Source organism: Meriones unguiculatus, chromosome 1, assembly GCF_030254825.1.
Source record: "Meriones unguiculatus strain TT.TT164.6M chromosome 1, Bangor_MerUng_6.1, whole genome shotgun sequence".
Lineage (NCBI taxonomy): Eukaryota > Metazoa > Chordata > Mammalia > Rodentia > Muridae > Meriones > Meriones unguiculatus.
In genome coordinates, this window is record NC_083349.1 from 49,783,588 (window position 1) to 49,807,461 (window position 23,874).

The 23,874-nt window shown below is 37.9% G+C and overlaps 1 protein-coding gene across 1 annotated transcript; it reads left to right on the top strand.

Moving 5' to 3' along the window:
* The first annotated feature begins 5,620 nt into the window (after positions 1-5,620).
* Positions 5,621-22,848, top strand: Lipn (lipase family member N). Its single transcript, XM_021657975.2, has 10 exons — positions 5,621-5,707; positions 6,854-6,969; positions 7,487-7,604; positions 9,814-10,012; positions 11,674-11,783; positions 14,141-14,277; positions 16,335-16,481; positions 18,013-18,084; positions 18,930-19,001; positions 21,715-22,848. The coding sequence occupies exons 2-10, from the start codon at positions 6,862-6,864 to the stop codon at positions 21,946-21,948; spliced, it is 1,197 nt and encodes a 398-aa protein (XP_021513650.1). The 5' UTR covers positions 5,621-5,707; positions 6,854-6,861; the 3' UTR covers positions 21,949-22,848.
* Positions 22,849-23,874: the final 1,026 nt, after the last annotated feature.

Here is a 23,874-nt window from a genome sequence, read left to right on the forward strand (position 1 = left end):
TGGTGGAAGAGGAAGGGAAACAGTATGGAGTATGTGAATGGAAATGAGATATTAGTATTTATAAAGTTGCTACAATGTGAAAAATTCCATACAAGGCACACATTGTCACATCTGGTCTTTACCAAGTTTATGAGTTGCGTATTTATAACTTGCATAGAAAAAATAAAAATACCAAAAATATTGAAATAAGGGATTCAGACATCAAAGGACAAGTAACAAGTTCATTGTTCTAGCAACCCAAAGACTTTCTATAAATTCCTATGGTTGGTTTCTAGGCCTGATAGGACCATATGCGTGGAAAGGTAACAGGATAACAATGGATACTAACAACAGACTAACAGACTGCATGTGAGTGTGTAGACAGGTGTTGTGAATGCTACATTTGATGAAGGCATGAAGAGAGCGTAGAAGGTTGAAGGATCCAAGAAGATATTCCAGAGGAAGTAGAAGATGCACTAGGTGGTTATAGGAAGCTTTGGAGGGTCAACCAAAAAAAATTTTTTTTTAAATGACCAGATAGGGTAAAAATTGTCTGCCTCCTAAGAAACTTAGGTGGAAGCTCTACTTGACTGGCAGCACCATCTATGTCTTGTAACTCAGTTACATTTCTCCATCACCTCGGTGCAGAGTCAATGATCAATAAATAATTAAAGTGGAGAGCATCCTCCTGTTATGAAGTGATGGGTTAAGTTCCATGGGAGCTGGGCAATTTTATGACATGTAATTAATACATCTTTGACAAATACTCATTCCTCAAGAATTTCTTGGCATAAATAAGGGAGCTGCAAGTATGATCTCATACATGAGATATGATCTTGGCAGGATAAGGCTGCCTGGACAGGAACTGAAAACTATACAGAAAGGTTCTCCTTTTGGGTGCAGTTGGCTTATCAAAGGAATAAAACTTGATAGCAGCCATGCTACTGCCTCAGAAATGATTATATGTGTGCACATGCTGAGTCACCCAGCTGAATTCATAAGAGCCACAGAGCATAAGCTAAAAGACCCACATTATTTGGAAAAAAAAAAGTAAAAGTAAAAGAAAACTGGTACATGATTAAGCAACTTCCCTAGAGCCCTTCTTATAGTTTAGCTTCTTTAGGACTATAGATTTTAATATGTTTATCCTATCTTATATGTCTAATATGAGTGAGTATATACCCTGTATGTCTTTCTGCTTCTAGGTTACCTCATTCAGGATGATCTTTTCTAGTTCAATCCATTTGCCTACAAATTTCATGATTTCTTTGTTTTTAATAGCTGAGCAGTATTCCATTGTGTAAATGTAGCACAATTTCTGTATCAGTTCCTCAGTTGAGGGACATCTAGGTTGTTTCCAGATTCTGGCTATTATGAATAGAGCTATGAATAGAGCTGAGTAAATGTCCCTGTTGAATGGTTGAGCATCTTTTGGATATATGTCCACGGGGGGTATAGGTGGATCTTAAAGTAGCACTGTTTCTAATTTTCTGAGAAAGCACCCGATTGATTTCCAAAGTGGTTGTAAAACAACAAGGAGGACCCTAGGGATGATGCTTAATCATCATTCAGAAGGGCAAACAGACATAGGAAGCAGGAGAAGACAGAGAACAGTCTCTGAATGAGTCTACCCAGCAGGGTATGGAAGATGCTGAGACTCAGCCAAACTTTGGGCAGGGTGCAGGGAATCTTATAGAAGAAGGGGAGATAGAAAGACCTGGAGGTGACAGGAGCTCCACAAGGAGACCAACAAAGCCAAAAATTCTGGGCCCAGGGGGGACTGCACAGACCTATGTACCAACCAAGGACCATGCAGGGAGAGGACTTAGACCCCCTGCTCAGATCTAGCTCACAGACAGTTCAGCCTCCCTGTGGGTTCCATAGTAGGGGGAGCAAAAGCTATCTCTGGCATGGATGGACTCTGTAGCTGGCTCTTTGATCACTTCCCCCTGGGGAAGCAGCCTTGCCAGGCCACAGAGGAAGAGGAGGCAGTCAGTGCTGATAAGACCTGATAGGTTAGGATCAGATAGTAGGGGAAGAGGACCTCTTCTGTTAATGGACTAGGGGAGGGGCATAGGGGGAGAAGAAGAAAAGAGGGTAGGACCAGGAGTAGATGAAGGAGGGGCCTACTGCCAGGATACAAACTGAACAAATTATAATAAGTAATAAAAAATAAAACAAAATCAATCTTTTTCCCATGTTAAAGACAAACTGCATGGAAGTTCAGACTGTGTCATAATTTGGATAATTTGGAAGTGAATAGAGAGGAAAATGATGCTGTTAAGTTGTAGTCTTTCACTGTAGTAGTATTTGAGGCAGGTTATTAAAATGGTGTTTGTTTTGTTAAAACATACAATTTTTTTTGTTTGTTTTTTGTTTTTTGTCTGGACTGTAAATTTTCCCTCTCCGGTTAAACATGGGATAATGTTAAGAACATTTTTCATCAAAATGTTTAAAAGCAGAAAGATTCAGAATTTATGGCTAAGGTGGTAGACTATCAAACTAAGATATGTGACCCATAGTAAGTATTCAATAAATCATAATCTGTTTTTATTGATAGTCATTAAGTCTCCTATTACTCCACAGAGTTTAATAATGCTGGTGGTTAGAGAGCGATAAAATGGTTAGTCTGACAACGAAAATGCTTATTTCTAGAGATGGTCAGGACACTTCAAGGCGTTCTCTCAGAAAATTTACAAAATAAAATACAAACTTTCGAAAGATAAAAACATATAACAAAGAAACTAGTGTTTTCTCTCTGCATATATCATCACAGTTTAATTTATCACCAAAAGGGGGTGAGTCTCTAAACTAAACCATACTCAGCCAAAATTACTGGCTAAATATTCCATGTGCTATGATGAGGGGTGCGGGGGATTTGCATTTGAATACACCGCCTACAAGAATTCAAATGTAAATGAGCTGTAGAGAATGCCACACATAAATGGTATGCATTAAGCAAGGCAGGTTGGTGAACCTGCTCCAGCGGGAATAGCTCTTCCTCTCACCAAGCTTTGACCTTTGTCGCAAAAGCAATCCTGAACCTACCATTGCTAAGACCTGGGTGTTACCAATCTCTTCCACCAGCACTTTTGGCCCTAACTCCTTTTTAAATGTGAATTTTCCCCTGGGACCGTATATATATGGGAATGGATATGTGCTCAACTAGATTATGCTACAGTCTCTTCAAACAGCATTAACATTTTTTACGATTTGTGATCAGCCTGTTTATTTGTTGTTTCTTTCCTCTCTTTCTTTTTCATAGCTGTACTATTTTTGAAGATGTGTGAAATTTAAAAATGGAAAAACAGATACGTTGTTACTAACATTTTTTTTTAAAAAGGCATCTTTTTAGGAAGCCTCAATATATCCCCTTTATTTCATTAATCACAAACATTACCAATTTTGCTTCATGTAAGGAATGGAAAGTGAAATTCTAACATGTAATTTAAAGTGTTTTTCCACTACCTAAAGTGTACTAATTAAGCATCTATATGCATACACATGTCCATCCACCCATATCTATGCTAATATTGAGCCCTCACTGATTTTTAGGATACAGAATAAATAAGCCAAATTACCCAATTAAAAAAAGAATCAAATACAACTCTAGAGAAAATTTGTATCAAAGGCATTATGTTTCATATTAAAATTTCCAAAATTCCCATTTCTTTCTACTGTGTTATGTAAATGAGATTTAAGCTTTTAACCTTGAGTTATACCCAAGATACATGTACGACCATTTGAGGAAAAGTAATATGTTTAAAAAAAAAAGAGAGAGAGAGAGAAACTTTTTAGGTGGTTAAGACAGCCATGAATTAGAGGCTAGCAGATTCCCTACTCAAAAAACGAGAGAGAGAGAAAACAAACAACACACACAGACACACAGACACACACAGAAAAAGAGAGAGAGAAAAAACTTGTCAGGACATTTTTGGTCCAAGATACACATGTTTTCAGCAGTTTTGATCAAAGAATGGGCAGTGCTCCTTAAGCAGTTTGCTGGGTTGTTTTAGGATTCTTTGATAAAGTTATACATTTCTCCCTAAATACAGAAATACACTTCTTCCTAAATATTGTTGCTTAATTTACATTTTTATCTCTAATTCCTTTACAGCTTTATTATCATCTGACTGTAGTAAAAGCAAAAGAAATGACTGAACTTCTAAAGACCAGAGGCTAGCTCCTGTTTTGTGTTTCATAGGGTTAAGGAAGATGTTTCAATTCAGTTCATTTTAATCAAGCTCAATATGATGATTGAACAATCTAACTATATTATGTAGTACTCATATGATTACATTAATACTTATAGGGATATCATAAGCACTACTAAATAGCATATATACTATTCAATTGCATATTGAATCCTTACGAAAATAGCAAGCTTTTTTTAATAAGGGTGATAAATTGTTACCAAAAAGATTATCCTTATTTATTTGGAATAATACTGTTTCTGTACAAGCAAAACAACAAGAAGAATACCTCAGATTATTAAAATATAATTCAAATTGGAAAATATTTTGAAGACTAGTTCAGACTGGTTTGGACTTTTTGAAAAGTTCTAGGAAGCACAATGGTGTTGTTACTGGTGTTATTTGTTCTTACAAGTCAAGACAACAAATCAACACTCATAACAGCAGCAATGCGTTTCCTGGAACTTTCCAAAAAGTCCATAAAATTTTGTCAGAAGTATTGTTTAATAGCCCAAAGCTATGAGCTGTTTCAAAGAATTGTGCATACCTCTGCTATCAATCAGAACAAGGCATGTTTAAATCTCTCAAGAAAGCCTAAATAAATGAGGAGTAGTAATTAAGTTCTTCTTGTTCCAACAAGCTGAGACTCACCTTTTGTGTAATTGGTGTGAAACTTCCCATGCAACTGAAATGGATCTTAGGGTTTGGACAAATGTGAATTTTAGCTTCATTTCTGAAAGGAGTTCAGGGTAAAACCAAACAGAAATGCCTGTCCAGTGCTGGCACCTTAGGTTCTCTGTAGGTTTACAAAAAGGCACAGGCGGTTGCAGCACAGGGACCTCCATTGTGTGTTGCTGATGTGGAATTTAGAGCTGAAGCATCTTCACCTTTTTAGGCCTTCGTCTCTGCCTTCTTTAAGAGAGAAGTTGAATGGCTTCTAGATCCACAATCAAATTGATTGCTGCCAAAGTTTACTAGCGGTCAAAGCCCTTTGACAAGTGGGTGAGTTTGCTCCACCACACTCCCCCTGGTCTTATGTCAAGAACTGGATTGCGTCTCACCTGACTCACCTGCTCCCCCACACACTACCTAGCTGACACCGGTACTTTCATACATGGTTTCTGTGGATTCTTACCATGATGCTGTTGGGTTTGGAGGGAAGATCCTGTTATCTCTGATTTTGTCCAGTTGGATTCAGAACACATTCTGTTTCCCCATTTGAATCACTGGTATGAAAATGTTCGTGATTCCTCCCAATAATGACAGACACAAACTACAAACATTAGTGACTCAGCCAAACTGATTACCTGGCATCATGCAGACCACTATTTCCCAACCTACAAGTGCATCATGCATTTGGTGTGCCAGGGAGACGCCTTGGGCGTGTCATAGTCCAAGGTTTCCTCATTTCCACCAGCTTCCTGTTTGTCACTTCTCTAGCTTCTAACTGTCACTGCAGTCACATCTCACACTTCAGCCTGATGGAAAAGCAAAAGTCCGGACGTCCTCTGGACAGGTGAAGCTCACCTAAGTAGGTAAGATGGGTTCATTGCAACTAGGAGGCACATGAAAGCAGCCATCAGGTGCAAGGGCTCTGTAGTGAGGCAGTCTGCATGCCCATTATAGACCTGTCACCTGTTGGTTCCGTGACCTTGGGCAGATCCTAAGTGTCTCAAAGCCTAGTACATGAAAATACTATTAGTAACAAATTTATGGAGATTTTTATATTTAAGTAACATAACTTAAACATTGAAGACTGTCTTAGAAGTTTTCAATAGATACTATTATCAGTTCCAATTTTTAAAAATTATATATAACATATGCAGATAAAAATTTAAAGTAGATGTAGCATGTATGAAAAGCCATATGCACAAAAATAAACTGCTTTTAAAATTTAGAAACTAATTGGATATAGTAATGGATTTCTGGTATCAGCCTCTTGCTCGTTCTAACAATGAGAAAAAAATGGTAAAAACTTTCCGAAAGAATTCACATTGTACTATTATTATTATTTCATTTAGTCCTCCCTGTCACACTATGAGAAAAGTCATGATGTTATTATCTTAATGCAACTAACAGAGAGCTAAGACGCAAAGCGATTAGCGCCCTAACCCACAGTCAGGAGGCTTGCTTGTGGAGAGGCTGAGCTTCCAGTGCAGGCTGGCGGACTTGAAGCAGCAGCCAGAAGCTGAGATCACTTGCTCAGATGATGCTGGCAAGGCAATGGAGTGTGACTGCGTGTGAAATGTGCAAGGCTGGACTTTGGGAAGAGTGCATGGGAAAGCGTCGCATCTCTAGAAACTTACTGCAAGTGTGATGACTCAGTGGAAACTCCATTTGTTCACTGTTCCTGTTTGCTTTCTGGGATGAAAGACCGGGATAGAGGCGGCTGCAGTGTTTAATTTGCCATGATGTTAAAACTTGTCTTCTGAACTTACAGCTGAAGAAAGACAGGGTCATTAAAAACTCTTAATTAAAATAGAATTTGAAAGGCCGCCTATTGGGTTAAGATCATGCCATTAGATGACTAACGCTCCAAGTAACTTTCACTGTATTTGTTTCTTCCATAAAACACCAGCGTTCTCGATGTCACTGGAATTTTCAGCAGGGTGCTATTTTCATTTTAGTCGTCAACACAGATGGAAAAGATTAACCCATGAACATTAAATGTTTTATGGCAGGCATTCCTATGATGTGGCTATTTTTAACAACGGCTTGCTTCATATGTGGAACTTTGAGTGCTGTTGGAGTCTTAGATTTGGAAACTAAAGTGAATCCTGAAGTGTGGATGAATGCTGTAAGTCTTGGTATAGTCCAAAGTACTTGTCCTAACATGGGTTAGTGGGTGGTGGATTGTGAAGGGCCAGCCCTGCTATAGCAAAAATCTCAGATGAGAGAAACAATTTGCAACATTTTTGAAAGTGTCAGGCTGGTAGATTGTCTCCTTTGACTGAATACTATAAAAGACAGAACATGTTACGTCTTTTATATACATCAATGGGCCCGTTAAATTCATTCTTTCAAAGCCACTTGGATAAATCATGACAGGCATGGAAGTTTACCATCTCTAAAGCCTAGAGGAGAGTCAAAAGACATGTAACAAGGAAATACAACCTTGTCAAGAAAATCAATGCTAAATATTTAGCAGCATTTTGTTTATTTTTTATGATGACTGTATGTAATAAATTTAATTTTATTTAATTAAGTACCTATGGCTATAGATTTCATATAATCTACCCCCATTAACTCGATAGTCCCTTTGTCTGGTTCTTTGTGGTGTCACCTGAGAGGAGGAATAACTCTGTCCACTGCAGAGTGAGCTCATCATCTACAACGGCTACCCCAGTGAGGAGTATGAAGTCACCACTGCAGATGGGTACATTCTCGCCATCAACAGGATTCCCCACGGGAGAGCACAGACCGGGCAGACAGGTAGAGGAGATGTGGCTCCTAGGGGGAAAGATGCATGACTGAAATGTAATGCTAATTGTTGACTGGGGGAGAGAAAGTTGTCCTAAAAAGTCAAAGTTACTGCCACGGTCTTTTAACGGCTAACAAGCAAGCTCTTTCTTTTCCTTCTAATTCTTTAAAGACTCAAAGGGCAAGACAAAAACTTTCTGAGGGAAATCATGCCCGCTCCTTAGGTGTAAATTCCAAGGTGGAACTGACTTTCCTTAACTCATTGCTGGCTTCTTGGGAAAGCCGGTTTTTGCACATTTAGAAGAAGGATTGCAAGGCCGAATAAAGTTGACTCCAGCAGGATACCCAAAGGTGCTTCCTCTCATCTCCCTAGAATCAATCTTTTCTCTTACCACAGGGTTTTGAAAATTTCTCTAAGAATGCAAAAGAACATTCAGGCAGCCATGATCAAAGGCACAGTTTGTGAACTGGAAGAACATGGTGTTTTGATAAGGTCCAGATTCTAGAATAAGGAATTAAACATGTAAAAGCATAGAAACTACTGCACCTAGTGTGTGCAGAGGTTAAAACAAGTATAAAGAAATGATTTGCAAAATATCAGGAAAAAACTATCCATTGGCACGTGCTTATCCTGTGCCTGAAGCCTCTTTCCCACCACCCATCCTCTGTGGCAACGCAGCCGCCACGATCACAGTGGTCTACGTTCTCCCTAAGAGCAACGCATGATTCAGGGGTTCTCAAGTCAAAGCTCAGAGTGGTATGCGGGCAAGTCTCCCATAGAAAATAAAGCTCTGCAAGTTAGAGCTAACTGTCATGTACACAAGAAACACATTTTAACGGAAGATCTATCCTAAGAGGTGGCCATACTACAAATAATGTACCGTCACCTTGGATCTTGGAGGTTGTTTTATTTTTTGTTTTATCTTTATTAAATCAGGCAACAAACCTGAGAGAGAAAAAGTAATGGAGAGAAGAATTTTATTTATAGAAATAAATTTAAGGAAAGGAAAATTTGCAAAGATCAGAAGCATTTGTTAGCTGTGTTGTTCTGCATATTTTTATCACTTAAAAAGCTCCCAGCAACACTAAGCACCTCCATTTCAAGATGATGAGTCCAGGCAGCTTATGAAACAGGCACAAAGTAAATAATAAGTGACAAAACCAAAAATTAAAATTGGGCAGCCTGACTCCAGGGCCTGTATTTTTAGTCATTAAATTACGGTGCCAGTCATTAAATTTGGTGTCGTTGTTTTGTTTTGCTTTAATCAGCAACCCCAATTCCTCTCACTTCACTGAACATGCACTCTCTCATAGTCTGGGGACCACACAGAAGGATGGTGCATTTATTCTGCGTTCATAGTTTACAAATGCTTCCCAGTGAGCAAAAGCTGGGAACAGTGTGAAAGTTTGTCAAGGAAGTAACCTGTTCCTGTTTGCATGTACCTCCTCTTCCTCCCCCAAACTGATACAGAGCTCTATTAACCATCAAAAATTTTGCATCTTTGTAAGCCACTTCTAAGACATACATGATGGTGTTAATCAATATAGAATAAGATTATGCATTAATAAATCCAATGTAAATTAAGAAATACCCTGAGGAAAAAATTGTTTAATACACCTAAATTAACTAAGTATAGTTCAAAATTAGAATGCACTGTAGTGCTTTGCACTTCTGATCCTGATGGCTGTCTAGGAGGTGAAGCTCAAGTCCGCCCTGTGTACCATCTAGAAAGTATACAATGTTGCTCCTGCTAGCCCAAGAAAAATCTACAGTCACAATCGAAGTATGGTTTATATTGAACGTGTACTGATTTTTACCATGGTATGGTTAAAAACTTGCAAGCCAAACCATGAAAAAGGGATGACTATAAATGCACGCAGGGAACAAAGCAGACACCAGTGTGTGCTTTGACATGAGACTCAATCAGTTTGAAGTTTCTGCTTGGAAACTTGTTACCAAGGAGGCCATTTAGAAAAGCTATTTAATTATCCAACGCTTGGTTTGCACATCTGCAGAATGTTCCTCAAAATAGAAGGTACTTTTAAACTGTGCTAAGTCAAAAAACTGATGTGTCTACACCAGGCAGCTAAACACCATGATTTCATATGTTCCAGAGGCGAAAAGAGAGGAAAGTAATGCTGTGTGTGTGTGTGTGTGTAATGTTGTAATGTCCTGGGCTATAATTTCTCCTGCCTTCTCTCTTCATACCCCCTTGTCCAGGTCCCCGGCCAGTTGTGTACATGCAACATGCCTTGTTCGCAGACAATACTTACTGGCTTCAGAATTTTGCCAACGGAAGCCTGGGCTTCCTTCTAGCCGACGCGGGTTATGATGTGTGGATGGGAAACAGTCGGGGGAACACTTGGTCAAGAAGACACAAAACTCTCTCAGCAAATGAAGAGAAATTCTGGGCTTTTAGGTAAACCATATCTAAGTAAAATCTCTGGGAAATCGGAGGAGATTTCTTTAAATGTAAATTTGTAGCTAAGGCAAAATATTAGGGTCATAACACCCTGTGGCTTCTAATATATCCAAAAGGAAAAAGCAAAGAGAAAAATTAATTCTACTGATTTTGTTTTTTGTTTTTGTTTGGTTGTTTTTTGTTTTGTTTTGTTTTGTTTTTTTGCTAAATCTTTTCTCATGGGCAATACATTTTGCAAAAATGATGCGTATGTTATATTTATTTAAGGAAACTGTAACTGAGATTATATTACATATTGCCAGGCATTCACACTTTTAATGTCAGGACTGGGGAGGCAAGAGGATTTCCATGAGTTAAAGGCTAGCCTGGGTTATATTGTGAATTCCAGGGTAGCCATAGTTAGGTCCTTGTTTAAACACGACTGTACCTCAAATAACAAATAAATAGCAAAAAGATAAAAGAAAAGACTGAGAGAAGGGAAGAGAGAAAGATTATTTAGCATACCATTTTAAGAAAAACTTCAATATGATGTTTTAAAGTGTTAATGAACAGTTAAGAACTTTTTGGTGTTTTGACAATTGATTTTAGTAAAACTACTTTCTGCTGACACTAATGGACAGGTTTGTCTCTCATAGACTTCTTTTCCCAAGGACCTATGCACCAAGTTGACGTGCATCCTGCTGTTAGAATAGAGAGCACATCATTTTTATACCAATTAATTGTCATCATTCCCTGGATAGGGTTGGAAGAGAAAAGGAAAGGGGTAAATTGTTAGGGTTAGTGTAGAAGGAGCAAGACTAGAGAAACATTTTGTATCTCTAATCTTCGGCAGGAAGCGTAAGGCTGTTTCCATGTGAGGTGCCACTACAATTCTCTCACAGTTGGTTGTACCAATTTCCCCTCACATGTGAATTTTACAAGCCCATGGAGTACTTGATCCTACTGAGTAAAATATAGTCCTTTTTGTTCTCCTGTTTGGGTACTAGATGAATATAGGATTTTGGGCATTGGTATTATAGGATACCAAATATATACATATATATATATATATATATATAATATGTATACATATATACTAATATATTATGTTTAATATGTTATATATGGGTATATTATATATGATATATAATATATAAAATATGTGCTACATATATTATGCACTAACAATGAGAAGATCAAATTAAGCAATTCTCCATCTTCCATACAGTCCAAGCCTCATTGCAGCTCTATACACCAGGGACAAACTGTTCATTTCCCAAGTGGACCTACTTGCAGTCATAACATTTAAATAGCTTTTCTAATGTTACTCAGTTAGCAAGTGATAGAATTGTAAATGATAACAGCGATGGGTACTGAAAAAGAGTCATCAATGCCATGAAGAAATCCAAAGCATAAAAGAGGAGTACAGAGAGTGAGAAGGCAGAAATTGAAAGAGTATATATTAGCCCTGTAGCAATTCCTGCTGTCAGAAAGTAAACAGAATAAATTCATAAAAAGTTGCAATTGTCTAACTTAACTGGGTACATAAGGATATGCACACAGTAGGTATGCATAAGTAGGTGGTACAGAGTTTCTATGTGAAAAAGAAAAAGAATTAAGCAAGTGTCTGAGTTTTAAAACCATAATTGTATGTATTTATATGTTGTTTCATTTTACAGCTTCGATGAAATGGCCAGATATGACCTCCCGGGGATAATAGATTTCATTGTAAATAAAACAGGTCAGGAGAAACTGTTCTTCATTGGACACTCACTAGGCACTACAATAGGTATGTTTACAAGGGCTATGTTACCACACCTTTGAACTGGAACGAAGTAATTGCTTGCTATTCGTGATGCTTCTCATTCTCTGTGCTGTCAGTGCTAAGACAACCTTTCTATCCTGTATATCTGTGAACCTGTAGCCCAGAGGCTGAGTATGAAGGGCCAACCCAACCCTTCTCTCATTTCGGGCCATAGCCACATACATGTCATGGTGACATACATTTGCAGAAATGGTTCATGTCCAAAGTTCAGTGAGATAATTCTAAAGACGAAGGTACCAAATGCCCCTTTTAACCTGAGGGAGAGAGCAAAGCTTAATGAAACGGGACAAATTGGAAAAAAGAGTAGATTTTATACCCATCATACCTGCCTCACAACCTAGATGTAATTTAAATAAATTAAAAGGGAGGGCCTAATTGTTATTTGAGCAAATGGAAACTACTTGGTCACATTTGTTTGTTGGTTAAAACACAAATGTTTGCTCTAATAAATCAACCAGCCTTATTTATTTATTTATATGATTTAATATTTACAAAACAGCTATAAGATGAATAAAAATTAAAAAATATTTTAACTTATATATTTTTAAAGGTAGATGTTATGATTTCCTAGATATTTGGTTACTTTTTTTTTTATCTGCAACACTGGGCCTAGAACTCAGGACCTCAGCTACTCCAGGCAAGGACTCTACCACTGAACTACACATGCATCCCAAGCCTTGCCCAGACATTTTGAAAAGAAATTAACACTCTTTTCCCAAATAAAAGTTTAAAGAAAATGATACTGGTAGAAATTTGAATTTGTTACTGATCTTCCACTTTGGTTACCAGTTTTAGGACACTCATTCACGGAGCTGTGACATTTGAGGTTTAATAAAACTACAAGAAATAATAAATCTTGTAATAGTTCCATATTGCATAAGTATTTCCATTACTGTCATTACTGCCAATCACCAAAAAGAGATGGTGATCTGTTCTTTATGCTGATAGGCATTTTACAGGCCTGCCTGAGAGAGGAGGTGAACAGAAGAGAATGTAGATCAAAAGATTATCAACCTACCAATAAGAGAACCCAAAAGAAGCCAGACAATCACATCATAATTATATCATATTTAATACTTCCTGATTTGTATGTTCAGGGATCTGTGTTCAGTACTTTTCCTCCCTCCATCTCCCAAACAACCCAACTGATGCAGGACATAGAGTCAAAGCACATTGGTTGGACTGCGCCAATGAGATATATAGGCACTGGAGAGACAGGGTAAGGGATGGGGGTGGGGGGACTTGACCTGCATCTGGGGAACAGGACTAACATTCTTACTGGTCTCCAAAGAAAGATGAGACCATCGTGCCCTGTTACATTTGCGCGTGAGCATGTTTCACTGAAGACTCCTTGCATTTGGTGCAGAAACCTTTTTAGATGGGGGAAGGATCCATTGTTTGGAGGTTGTGTATTAACTCTGACTCCAGCATGTAAATATCCATGAAGTGCACTGTCAATGTGACATCCAAAAAATTCACATCCACACATTTCCAAACATCCTCCGAAGGCGAGCTGTCTACCTGGCAGAGTCAGTTGCTCAGCTAATTTCCATGACCCGAACAGTGTTAACATTTCAGTATTTCTGTGTTTGTGAGTATATCTCCAGCAGAGACGCAACAATGCATCTTGGGAAAGTAAACTACCTAGATACCCCCTATCTAGGTATCTTCCTCAGGTGCCATACTGACCCCTACCCTTATCCTCACAAGGATATAAATGGGCACCCTGTCACTGCTGGAAAAACAAAAGCAAAAACCAAAACAGCAGAGTAAATGGAGACGCCTAAGCCTTAATCACTGTGGATCCAAGGGAAACATTTTCTGGGATTCTGAAAATGATGTTGGGCATCTGAATATCCAAGAAGTCACCAGGGACGATGACAATGAAATCTTACTCTATAGCAGACAGCTGCAGAGAGAACTGTTTCGTTTTTGTCCACTGAACCGACTTTACTTCTAGAAGCTCTGTGCCTCGCCAAGCATCCTAGAGTTCTTGCTGGCCAATAGACTTACGTGCTCAGGAAGAGTTCCCCAGGCGGTAACTGCTTTACACATCATCCCTCACTCTCCAGCCACTGCCACTTCCCCTAAATGAGTTAGGGTGTCTAGCAACAGTATGAGGGAGAGTTAATGGGTTTGTGATGAGCTAGAACCTAAATCAGGTTATCTTGGCAGAGAGTCAGAGTCTTTCCAATTTATTCCCAAGATCACTGCAGTAAGAAGACAAAGTACAATGCAGAAACCCACTCACTCCCACTGACTGAAATTTTGCATAAGTATATCAAATTTTCACAAGATTGTCTTGTCTCCTATTCTCCCAGGGTTTATAGCTTTTTCCACCATGCCTGAACTGGCACAAAGAATCAAAATGAATTTTGCCTTGGGTCCTGTGATCTCATTCAAATATCCCACAAGCATTTTTACCAGTTTTTTTCTACTTCCAAATTCCATAATCAAGGTAGGCTCCTCGTTTTGCCAAATTTTATCTCAGGATCTCATCTTGTACTTAGATCCTTATTATTTTTTTAGTCTGTATAAAATGGAAATAGGATCTTTAGACAAAAGCCATCGAAATCAGAGTCCATGAGGGTATACTTGAATATGCATATGTGCCTATGTTTCTATCTGTGTCAGAGCATCTTTAGGTACCATATACAATTTACTAAATTGAGTCATTTACACAGAGGCATGCATAGACTTTCAGCTGAGCTGAGTTCTATACCAGTTTATTGTCTATTTATACATTTTAATGGTCTGTTTTGCTGGGCAGGTCAATGAGTTCATAATGTCTAATTATGAAGACATTCTTCAAATTGCATATGATTATGAATGTCTTGGTTTGACATTAAAAAACCTTCACTAAATTTACATTTTTCTTATGAGAGCTTACTCTAATCTATTAAAGCACCTAGCTTTACTCCAGCACCTTAATACCTTATAGTTCAAGTATTCATTTAAATAGTTACTGGTAATTTTTAGTTAGTAAAATAATTGTTCAATTAACAATTGTGACTTTGGAATTCTATTCACCCAAGAGTTGTTTAGGTTTATCTTCTGTTGGCTTCATTTTCTCTTTTCCATGGCCACAAATAGCATATCTTAAAGCATAGTATTAATACGTTGTTGCTACTGTCTTTTGAGGTTGGAATAATGGAATGAATTTTTGTGAAAGCCAAAAAGCCAATTAGAAAGCCATAATAATTCTTATAAAAAGAAGACAATACCCTGCTTTGGGACAAAATTGTAGAAATGAAAGGAAATGTTAGTGAGCTACAAAGAAAGAAGTATTTACTGAACTATACAAGGAAGATATTTTTTAAGGCCAAATAGGTTACACAGTAGTTTCATTGTCTTGTTTACTCTGAACAGAGGTAATGTAACAACTATCTGTTTCAAAATGTGTTGTCACTGGTTAGTTTTGATCACTATCTATATCTAGGCAGGGTTGGTTGAATTAATTTGTTCCTTGCCTGTCCATCTTCATTCCTTCCTTCCTCCCTTCTTTCTTTCCTCCCTTCTTTCGTTCCTTCCTTCTTTCCTCTTTCTTTCCTTATTTCCTTTATTTCCTTCCTTCCTTCCTTCCTTCCTTCCTTCCTTCCTTCCTTCCTTTCTTTCTTTCTTTCTTTCTTTCTTTTCTTTCTTCCTTTTTTTCTTTCTGTTGGTATTTGAGACCCCCACTAAATAAGTACCATAGTCATTGAGCTTAAACAATCCTCCTACTTCTAACTCCTGTACCACCACACTCATCTGAGTAAATTGATTGTTTTTTTTTTTAATTTGGAATATATGCATCCATCTATAAATACATCAGTTTTGTAAAATGCATTGGTCTACTTTCATACATCATATGTCAGCCTGAAAATGCTTGTGTCTTATCACTGTGTGCATTTCCAATTGTCAGAGGTATCCTGCCTCTTTAAGACCTAATTCTCTTATTCCCTCACCACTGTTTTTCTTTGCAGTTTCTGGACTCCACTGGAGATCTGCCCAAGCTTATATTCCCAAACCCTAGGCATTTTATTATGATGTCCTTGTAGCATCATCATGTATTTGATACCCAGTGTTAAGTTCTCTTTGGTATTTCATTCTCTACTTTTCATCATGAAGAGTGGTTGTTTAGGACAGTAATATACAGCCAATATGCACATGAAAAATTTGGGGGGAAACCCACGTTTCCTTCCTTTCAGTGTAGTATTCCGTTTTAAAGTGAAAACCTCCTTCATGCTTCTTGCCACTGAGTGAGAACTTGGTAATCACTGATTAGAAAGATTACTTCTCCATAGTGGAGCCCTCCCTGTAATCTGGAGAAGTAAACTTGTATTCACAGACTCCGTACTATAATGTATGACCTTCTATATTTGGAAATTGATACCTACCACTTCTGCTAAGCAACCTCCTCAACTAAGGAAAATAAATGCAAGTAAAAATAGATTCCCAAATTGGTTCATTCTTATAATGAAGGGAATATCAATGTACTTAACGAGCCATCTTTAAAAGTTTTTTTTTTTTTCACAGCATGTATTTGGGACCAAAGGTTTCTTATTAGAAGATGAGAAAGCAAAGATGTCTTACGTCACAATCTGCAACGAAAAGATACTCCGACCAATGTGTAGTGAATTTATGTCCCTGTGGGCTGGATTCAACCAAAAAAATATGAATATGGTATGTGTAATGACTATGTGGCCATTTGATGCTTGAAGAAATTCCACCTTTCCAATGATTTATGTTTATCTATTATACTAGAAAAACGCGTGGGTGTTGCAAGCCCATACATACATACATATCAAGTACATATGAAGGATTAGGTTTCTCAACAGATCATGAGCATCAGATCTGGGGAAGGAAAGGTTCCATCCTTGGTCAACTCTAGGAGACTGAACACTTCCTAATGACTGTTAACTAGATTCTCACATGTTTGCAAGTAGCTACAACTTATGGAAATTTCAGTTTACTACATTTTGGTTCATTTATTTAAAAACAAAATTCTAGGAAAGGATAAGTTTGAGTAAGCAGTCTATTTACAGCATGTGAGCAGTCATTAATGTGCGAATTTGAATCTGAATAAAACCCACTGCTTATTGTGGAAAGTCTAGTACAGAATGGAAGGAAATGAAGTCCCCGTCTTAGGAAGAAGTCAGGGTTCTGTTTTATTAGCAACTGGTTTCCTGTTGTTGAGAAGTCAAGAAGGAGAAGGAATCTCCATTTGAAGAGTTGAATGGTTACATAGCTATCCCTCACCAGAACATGGAGGTCACTAAATAGAAGGAATACAAGACAGTTAAAATGAAGCCATTTCCAAAAGAGCTGGTCACCATCCCATCTCATCCTATGCTTTCAGAGGCTAGACCCACGAGAAACTACTGATCAAGTATTGCTTGTTCAGAAGTTATGATGTTTAATAGTTTAATTGAGTCATTAAGATCTAAAGTACAAGCACAGGCATTATTTGACCCCTATTATTTTCACATCTATGATCTCCATGAATATGTAAGTGTCCTTTGGAAGGAACTGATTTCCTACTTTATTCTTGCACTATGTTATCTCTCCACAAGAACCTAACAGGTTAGGAGCATGATTTTTAGTGCGTTCATTTCTTTGTTGTTATGGTTTTCTGAGACACTGCCTCACACAGTAGCCTAGATTGGCTTTGGACTCATGGTAATCCCCCAGCCTCTGCTCCCTATCCTTACCACCTAGTGCTAGGATTAAAGATGTGCTCTGCCACGTCTACTAGGTTAATATATTTATTTTGTAGATTTAAAAAAATAAAAGTAAAACTCAAGCTGTTAAATAATTTGATCAAAGTCAGAAAGATGATAACTAACAACATATGGACCTGAAATTCAGGCTCTGTAATCTATCTGTAACCTGCTTGGCACATACCATCCTTGTACTTGTATACACAAGTCCTGTGCTTGCACATAGCCCTCCCCCTGGTTGTTCTGCCCCACACCAAGATTCAGACCGAGTGTAGTTTTTGTTTGTTTGTTTGTTTGTTTGTTTTCTCTCTCAGTAAACCCATTCCCGATTCACCATAGGTCTGCTCATATCCAGATGTTTCACATAGACGTATATCTGTGGAGACGGTTTTGCCGTCTTATTCAAAGCCCCGTTGTTTGTTATAAATTCTTGCGTGTTCTCTGTTGCTGAGGGAAGTAGCGCCTGTCCTTAGTGACTGTTTTTAAATTCCTAGAGTCGATTGGATGTGTACTTGTCCCACGCACCCTCTGGGTCTTCAATACAGAACATTCTGCATATAAAGCAGGTAACATCTTTGTCATGGGAAGTCGGCCTCACTCCTGTGTCAGTCAATGCCGAAAGTTCATCCTCGCAACAGTGGCTTGTCCCTAGAAGCTTAGTGCATTGTCTCCATTTGGTCCTGGTTGCCTCTTCAGGCTTTGATTTTCCTGGACTTCAAGAGCAAGTGTGTGACACAAATCAATCCCATTTTAAAACTAGAGCTGGTAAAATAAGTCCTTGGCTGAAGTAAAGGGTACGCTGATACAGCAAGATACAGATTTTGAAGTGTACAAATTCTTTCTTTCTTTCTTTCTTTCCTTTCTTTTTTTGTGGTTCAACTGCCTATTTATTTTTATTAATTAATTTGTTTATTCAATTTACATCTCAGTCATAGGCCCTTCCCTCCTCACCTCTTATCCCACGCTCCCTCCTGCATCCCCCTCCCCTATTCCTCAGAATACGTGAGCCCCAGATCCACACACCCTAAGTCATCTAGTTGCTTGAGGACTGAGTTCATCTCTTTCTCCTGTGGCCTGGTAGGGCAGTCCCATCAAGGAGAAGTGATTAGAAAGCAGGCAACATCGTCCATGTCAGAGATTTCCATGGCTCCCCTCACTGGCGACCCCACATAAAGCCTGAGCTGCCCATCAACTTTCTAAGGGCTTACTTGTCCATGAACTTCTCCCATTAAACCAAGAAAAACCATCTTAGTCTCTCTCTGTGTTGGACAGCCTTCTCCGTATTGATGTGACTCCTGCTTCCTTCTGGGGAAACCCAATGCTCTTTTCCCTCCTCACCTGATATTTCTCTAGGACTAGCCATGCTTCTCATGATTCTTATGCTGAATAGTCTCTAAAACATTAATTTCAGCTTTACCGATCTGACGAATTCAGAGCTTATGACTGGGGAAGTGAAGCTGAAAATATGAATCACTACAACCAGGTGAGCCCCTCAGAGACTGCAGAATAGAGTTTTGAGAAATTTTGATGAGCAATTTTTTGAGTGAGAACAATCCTGTCGATGATTGCTGACATTGGTGCTGATGAAGTTTTTTTTTTAATTATTAATCTTCAGATCTTTGCGATATGCAGACTTTGTAGAAATAAAGAAGCATATACAAAGGAGAACAAATTATTTTGCATTCACTCTACCCAGAGGTGTTAACTATATTAATATTTTGTTTTATCTCAATTTCCCTAGCATATATTTTAGCTTTACATAATTGTTATTCTTGCTTCTTTATTTCAAATTACAGTAAGAAATAACCAATGTTACTGAATTTTTTTAGTTTTTTTTTTAAGAGTGAATAATGATGGAAATTGTTTCACAGCAATCTTAGCTAACATCCTGGTTAAATATATGCACAGTTTTGATGGAAACACACATTGAATTGCAGACACATTTAGCACTGGGCCTTTAATATGCCCTTAGCCACTTTTCTCTTCTCCTGCTTAGGACTGGACTTCTAAATGTGCAATAAACACACTGAAGTTAAATTTTGAGTTGACCTTTTCTACAGTGTGAGCCATGACGTTTTTTATTTCATTTCTAAATGTGAGGACCTCCAGTTTTCCCAGCACCATTTATTGAAAGGATTGTCTTTTCTCCAATGCATGGTCATCAGTTTCTGGATCTTCTATTGTGTCCAGGTGGTCTACATGTCTGTGTTTTATTTATTTTTTTAACTTTCTAAAGTATTTTATTGTGACAAACAAGGAGATGCAATCAAACAGACACATAAAATTATGCACTTAGTACTTGATAAATGTCTAATCATTTTGACAAAGTTACCTTGCATGATGTTTTAAAGATTTATTTATTTTTATCTCATACATATAAATGTTTTGCCTGTATGATATGGATGCCATATATGCACCTGCTATCAGTGGAGGTCGGAATAGGATATCAGGTCTCTTGGGACTGAGTTACAGTCCGTTGCAAGCTGCCATCTGAGTGCTGTAAACCCAGGTCTTTTGCATGAGTAGAAAAGTTTTGTTTTAAGTAGTTTATTATATTGTTTTTTTTCATTCAATACATTTCTACCGCAACTGCCTTTTCTTCTCCTCTTTCCATTCCTCTTTCCCCTCTCCCCCGGATCTACTGCTTCTCTATTTCCCTTCAGAAAAGAGCATGCCTCCCAGTGATACCAACTGAACATGGTATAACAAGATGCAATAAGACAAGGCGTATACCCTCATAGGAAAGCTGATGAGGCAACCCAGTAGGAGGAAAAAGTCTCCACAATAACTATGTAGTACAATTTGAAATATGAAATTGTGATATCTCACATTTTTCTGCTTAGAATTGCTTTTGTTATTTATGTTTTTTTTGTTTCCATACAAATTTTTGATGTTTTCATCTATCTTTATCAAAAAAATCATTAGAATTTTCATGGGGGTGCTTTCAATCTATAAGCTGATTTTGGTACCAGCTGCTCTTATTACCTCACAGAAACTCCTGTTCTTTACAAAATATAAGCAAACAAACCTTTCTTCAATCTGTCTACTTTATGAAGTCCTCGTTCCAATAGTTTATTTCTTCTGCTGTTTTTAAAAATAGAGGGAGAAAAGGCTTACTTCCCCCTTCCATTCTTTCTTAAACTTTAGAGAAATCTATTTGTGGCCTTTTTCTGTTACACAGCATTCCACTTAAAGTCACTCATGGCTTTCAGTAAAAAGTAAATTAGTAAATTTATTTTTCTATTCTCACTTTTTGAAATCCTTTATATCCGTTTGGAAAAATTCCCTTTGTCCTATATTTTCTTTGGAGAGTTTAGTCATCACCACTAAAGCTTTAATTTAGAAAACCCATACTGTCTGTCCTGAGTTTGGTAGAATCAGTCTGCAACTTATCCCTTCCTAGTCATCCCATAGTTGACTTTATTTGTCTGTCTTAATACAGAATTCTAAAAAATGACTCTGCTTTGTTTCAAATTTTCTAAAAGTTCTGGATGTCTTAGTTTGGTACATTGGTAAGTTTATTGCTCCTGGTCGTGGTCTTCAGAATGAAGACGAGTGTGGTCCTCCATTGGGAGGCCTTCAACACACATCTTTACCTGTTCTCATCATTACCTTTTCTATTGCTACGGTGTAACACTGTGACCACAGAAACTTGTAAAAGAGTTCGATTTGGGGATCACCAGTTTCGAGGGTTGGAGTCTATTATGGTGGGTGGCATGGCAGCAGGCAGGCATGACCCTAGAGCAATAGCTTGGGTCTCACATCTTGAGACAAAGCCATATGGTAGGAAGAGACACTGGGTATGGTGTGGGCTTCCCAATGACACACCTCCTCCAATAAGGCCATGCTTTAACAGTCCTTTCCAAACAGCTCTGCCAACTGGAGACCACCTATTAAAAAATATGAGCTTATGGGGGTCATTCTTATTGAAACCACCACACTTATCAAAACCCAACTATCTTAAAGTTTGTACTCAAGTGCCTTAGTGCCTCATTAGCTATCTTTCCCTGCATGTTTCCTTTACTCCCTGAAGGCAGCAACCATTCATTGCATGGGGACTTTTCTCTTCTACTCTCTCATCGCCTAACAGAGCTATGCTTATAGCAAATACTCATTTTCAGGCTTTTCATTCATTTGAATTAACATGCTGCTAATGAAGAGTGTCTTTTCATGATTGCCTTTGGTCTCTCTCATAGAGTCGTCCTCCCCTCTATGACCTGACTTCCATGAAGGTGCCAACTGCCATTTGGGCTGGTGGACATGATATCCTCATAACACCTCAAGATGTAGCCAGAATACTTCCCCAGCTTACAAGTCTACGATACTTCAAACTCTTTCCAGATTGGAACCATTTTGATTTTGTTTGGGGCCTTGATGCCCCTCAAAGGCTATACAGTAAAATCATAGGTTTGATGAAAGAATATCTCTAAATCCAACCCATCTATTTTTTTTCAGTAAAAGTTTGCTTCCAGGCCGATGTGAGGCTGTGGTGAATAATGAGATTATCTCAACATTTGCTTGCTAATGTTAAAGTGTTCCTGAGTCATAGGGCTCTACCCACGAAAGATTTGACTAGTATCGCTCTTTTCTCACAGAAATGTCTAAACCTGAACTTTCAAGGTGTTATCCTCCTGATGAGGATCAGAAGCATGCCATCTTTTAACCCAAAATGATCTAGTGAACATTTCTCTGATAATTCTATAATTGAAAGAATTGCTAAAAGAGGATTTTCTCAAAAGCTTGGCTGTAGCTCAGGAAGGTGTGGAATATTTGCCTAGCATGCACAAAGCCATGGGTTTGAACCTCATATATATGATTTTGTCTTTTTCTTTAGATCACGTAGGGAATACTCATGGGAATGTGGTCTAAAGAAAAGGGCTTTGTCGAGGTAGCTGTTTGGGTATGCATTGTGTGGCTATGACTTTCAACTTACCTGAAATCACAATTTGACTGGAAGGCATTATATACAAGGCACAACAGAAATCTTACCTCCCATCAAAAAGCCCAAAGGAAATATCAGTATTTAATTAAACTATCAGTATTTATTAAACTATTAAAATGTAAGCTTTTCAGAAGCTTATTATTTCCTACAAACTGGCAGGGGGCACTGGTAAAAAATTTGGAAAAAAGATGAATTAAAAGTGTGATATTAATTACTAAAATTATCTACCATAGGAAAATAACTGAAACAAAGATAAATTAACAAAGCTAACTGATAGTAGTTTATTGGAGCCAGCTAAGATAAAACAATGGTCTTGTGTTACAAGGTTTGTATCCATATGATATTTAAAGCAGCTCTTGGAAAATCAAATTTAGAACTAGGAAGGAAAGTGTAGAGAAAAAGGGAAGAAGAAAGGAAGGAAGGAAGGAAGGAAGGAAGGAAAAAAAGAAAGAAAGAAAGAAAGAAAGAAAGAAAGAAAGAAAGAAAGAAAGAAAGAAAGAAAAGAAAGAAAGAAAGAAAAAGAAAAGCTAGCTAGCTCTGGGGTTGAGGTGATGACGGCTCCATGGGTAAGAGCACTTGTATGCAAACTTATAGAGCTGAATTAAAATAAAAGACTGAGTGTGTTTGTGTCTGTAACCCCAGAACTGTGTAAGAAACAGACAGAAGGGTAACTAAAGAACTCCAGGCTCTTCAAAAGACCCTGTTTCAAGGGAGTAAGTTAGAGAGTGATAGAGCAGTATGCCTAATGTCCTCCTTTTCTGATTTTTATACCTACACCACACACACACACACACACACACACACACACACACACGACATACCTATGCACCACACACATTCTCTCACACACATTCACATACAAATGAAAACAGATAATAGATAGATGCTAGATAGATAGGGAGACAGACAGACCAAAAGCTCTATTTCCATCTCTAAAAGATGCTGGACCTTGGCTTGAGAATTTAGTAGAAATAGGAGAGTAATATGAAGCTTTACCATCAGCTGTTCTAAACCTGGATGATGTGAACGTGGAAGAGTCTTTAACTTCTATGAAGATGTAATTAAAGAAAAACTGTTATTGGTCTTCCAGGAATCATAAATAGATGAAACGCAGTTAATTTTAACTGAAAATAGATAAGTCAGAAAGTAATATTTTCATGGAATGCCAAATATCTCACAGTCTGCCACTCCAATAAGTATCTATAATGTATCGTTTTTGTTATTTGTAGTGTTTATAAAATGTGATGACAACTTAAATCATTTGAGAAACCAGTTTACATACATTTCCTTCAACAGTTTCGTAATTTTTATCTTTAAAAATAATTAACTATGGGCTGCAGAAATGGCTCAGAGGTTAAGAACACTGGCTGTTCTTCCAAAGGTTCTGGGTTCAATTCCCAACAACCACATGGTG